The 3,466-nt window shown below is 48.5% G+C and overlaps 1 protein-coding gene across 1 annotated transcript; it reads right to left on the bottom strand.

Moving 5' to 3' along the window:
• Positions 1 to 1,355: 1,355 nt before the first annotated feature.
• Positions 1,356 to 2,294, bottom strand: LOC142003418 (olfactory receptor 51E2-like). The gene has a single exon (XM_074980375.1). The coding sequence runs from the start codon at positions 2,292 to 2,294 to the stop codon at positions 1,356 to 1,358; it is 939 nt and encodes a 312-aa protein (XP_074836476.1).
• Positions 2,295 to 3,466: the final 1,172 nt, after the last annotated feature.

Raw genomic sequence — 3,466 nt, 5'->3', positions numbered from 1 at the left:
TGTTAATTGCGGTGGAACTGCATTTCTTCTGCTTTGTTAGCTTAGAGTTAAAATTGATGGGTGCTGAAGTCACTTGAGACCCATGTGCAGAGATCACAGTGGAGGGGTAGAGGGCAGCAAGTGGGTGGGGACAGAGAGGTGTGATGAGTGGCCAGCAGGGTGGTGGCAGTGAGCAGACGGAGGGTGAGTGACCAGCAGTGTGGGTAAGATGTGTCTTTACCTCCCCCACCAAGGATGGGAGGGGAACTCTGAGGAAGCAGCTCTGAACTCTGGGTCTGCACTGAACCAGAGCAGCAACTCTGAGTGGGGTTGAGAGACAGGCAGGGCACGTGAAGGGGACATTTCAGTAGCTGGACATAAGAACTGGAGGGAAGAAGGATGCTGCTCAATATATATGGGGGGGGACTTTTACTCGTGGTCCAAGTTTATGAACTCTCTGGTGTTTTCTCAAATTAAGGCCAAGTTATTTCCCTCCCTTTATTAAAAGTGTCCTTTCTACACTCAGACTCTTCTTGTGAACAGGTAAGCCCTGCCCCTCAGAGGCACCCAAGGGTGGTGCGTGAATTTCCTGGTTATGGGGGGCGGGTGTTCAAGCCATTTCTTTGTTGGATGGATGGAGAGGAATCTCTAGCAAATAAGGGTGAGATGGTAGCTTAGTGATTAGCCTATTAGCCTTCTAAACTGCAGGTTATGTGTTTGATCCTTTAGGGGGCCTGTCAAGGAGAGTGAATACAGAAGAGTCACAAACATGGAGAACTCATTTTATAAATCACATGAATATGAGCTGGTAATTTTTTCAGTGTTCATCGAGCTCAGCCACTAATCAAGGACAGAGGGGATCTCAGGACATGGGAAGGGGAGGGTCTACAGCTATCTAACATGTCTCTAAGCTTTTCAGAACCCCTGTAGAGCCACCTCTCTGTGCAGGTTTCTGTGTTGATGCCCATCACAATAGCGTTGGTTCGTTTCAGTAAAAGCGTGTCTTCTCAGGCTAGTCTCATTAGTTGTTATTTTGTTGTAGAAGTGCTGGGAGTCCCAGGCATGGCCCAGGAATCTGTTGCGCTAGGAGCTGTACGAACACAGGACAAAAATACAGTGTCTAATCCACAGAACTTATATTTGAAGCCTGAGTCAGAGAAGATAGGTAGATGCAGGAGAGAAGTGAATGCAAGTCACTGAGAGGCCCCCTCAGTACCTATCATAAATGATAGAGTCATAGATTCCAAGGCCTGAAGGGTCTGTGGTGATCCTCTACTCTGACCTCCTGAATAGCATGGGCCAGAGACTTTCCCCAAAATTATTCCCAGAGCAGATCTGCCAGAAAAAAAACCCACCTTGTCTTGATTGAAACAGGGTTATTGATGGAGAATACACCTCAGGATCCGTCTACGTATCTGTTTGGTCCTCACCCCATAGACAACAGGATTCAGTAACGGGGGCACCAGGAGGTAGATGTCCCCCATGATAACGTGAACCAGCGGAGTGAGGTTTTTCCCAAACCTGTGCACCACGGACAGGCCAATCAGTGGCACGTAGAAAGCCAGGACCACACAGAGGTGGGCTACGCAGGTGCTGAAAGCCCTAACCCGCTCTCTCCTCGATGACAGCTGCAAGACTGCCTTGATGATCATGAAATAGGACAAGGCAATCAGCAGCGAGTCGAGCCCCATCACCAAGACGATGGCAGCCAAGCCATAGATGACATTGACTGTGGTGCTGGTGCAAGCCAGGTTCATGACATCCTGATGCAAACAGTAGGAGTGTGACAGGACCTTGGAGCCGCAGAATGTCAGGCGGAGAATGAGCAAGGGCAAAGGGAGGAAGAACATCACTCCCCGAGCCACGGCGGCCAGGCCTATCTTCACTGTCACTGGGTTGGTGAGGACGGCTGCATGCCGCAGAGGGTGGCATATGGCCATGTACCGATCCACAGCCATGGCCAAGAGGATGGTGGACTCTATAGCAGACATGGAGTGGATGAAGAACATCTGGATCAGGCAGGCGCCAAAGCTGATTTCCCTGGCATCAAACCAAAGGAGGAAGAGCAGTCTGGGCATGGTGCAGGTGGACAGGACCAGGTCGATGGCGGCCAGCATACAGAGGAAGAAGTACATGGGGGAATGAAGGCTCATCTCCGTCCGTACAATGAACACCACCGCGCCATTGCCGGCAAGAGCCATGAGGTACACGGAGCACAGAGGGAACGCCAGCCAGAAACCGGCAGATCCCAGCCCGGGCGCGCTGGCCAAGAAGAAGGTGGGATGGCTGAAGTTGGTGTGGTTGGGAGTGAACATGGCCCATGGGCTGGAATCCAGTGACACTATTCCATTCCGTCTCCTCCCTCTGCAAGGAAGAGGGAAATAGCACTGTAAATAAAGCCTGTCTAGTGGTACCGTGTCTGAAGGGCTCACAGCCAGTAGGTGTTGTTAACTAGCTGCCCAGTGCTGGTCAGCCCAGCTCCTTTCTTGGAGCACAATGCCAGGGCAAGATGGAATTCCCTCAAGAGTTCTGAAGGACCTCACACGTGAAATCTGTTTTTTGTAAAGGGAAATCACGTCACACCAATCTGCATGTTTGTTGATTTCCTCGAAGAATTCTAATAGATTGGTGTGACGTGATTTCCCTTTACAAAAACCAGATTAAATCTTCCCCCACAAATCATTGTCATCTCTGTGTTTGTTAATTCTGTTCTTAACTATCATTTCAACCAATTTGTCTGGGACTGAAGTTGGGGTTATCGGCCTGTAATTGCCAGGATCTCCTCTACACTCTTGCAACCACCTGGTCTAGAGGCTGATTTAAGTGATTGCTTACATACTAGAACAAAAAAGCATTCAAGTAGCACTTTAACGACTAACAAAATAATTTATTAGGTGATGAGCTTTCGTGGGACAGACCCACTTCTTCAGATCATAGCTATACCAGAACAGACTCAATATTTAAGGCATAGAGAACCAAAACAGTAATCAAAGTTGACAAATCAGAAAAAAAATATTATCAAGGTGAGCAAACCAGCTTACTTCGAAGTTCCCTTATTCCTATGAGCAGATGGGAATAAGGGGACTTCGAAGTAGGTGGGGTCCTTTCGAAAAGGAGTCCTGTCTGGACAAGATGCGCGGCGGTGAGCCGCGTCAATTTCGAAGTGCTGTGGCCACCTGCATGCTAATGAGGTGCTGAATATATATTTCAGCGCTTCATTAGTAAACTTTGAAATGGTCATTTGCATGGCCATTTCGAAGTTTGGGGCTAGTGTAGACACAGCCAAAGAGAGGCTGCTGAACTCTCTTTCATACTCAAATTCGACACATTAACACGTGGTTTGAACCGGGATGCAAACTTTCTGGGACATGATAGGGGCTCTTTGGCATAGTTGGCTTCATCTAATTCTTGACACCCCCCCACCCCTTTGCCCTCTGATTTGCTCACCTCAATAATTTTTTTTTTCTGATTTGTCAGCTTTGATTAC

This window comes from Carettochelys insculpta, chromosome 1, assembly GCF_033958435.1.
Source record: "Carettochelys insculpta isolate YL-2023 chromosome 1, ASM3395843v1, whole genome shotgun sequence".
NCBI lineage: Eukaryota > Metazoa > Chordata > Testudines > Carettochelyidae > Carettochelys > Carettochelys insculpta.
This window is presented reverse-complemented; position numbering and strand designations above follow the sequence as displayed.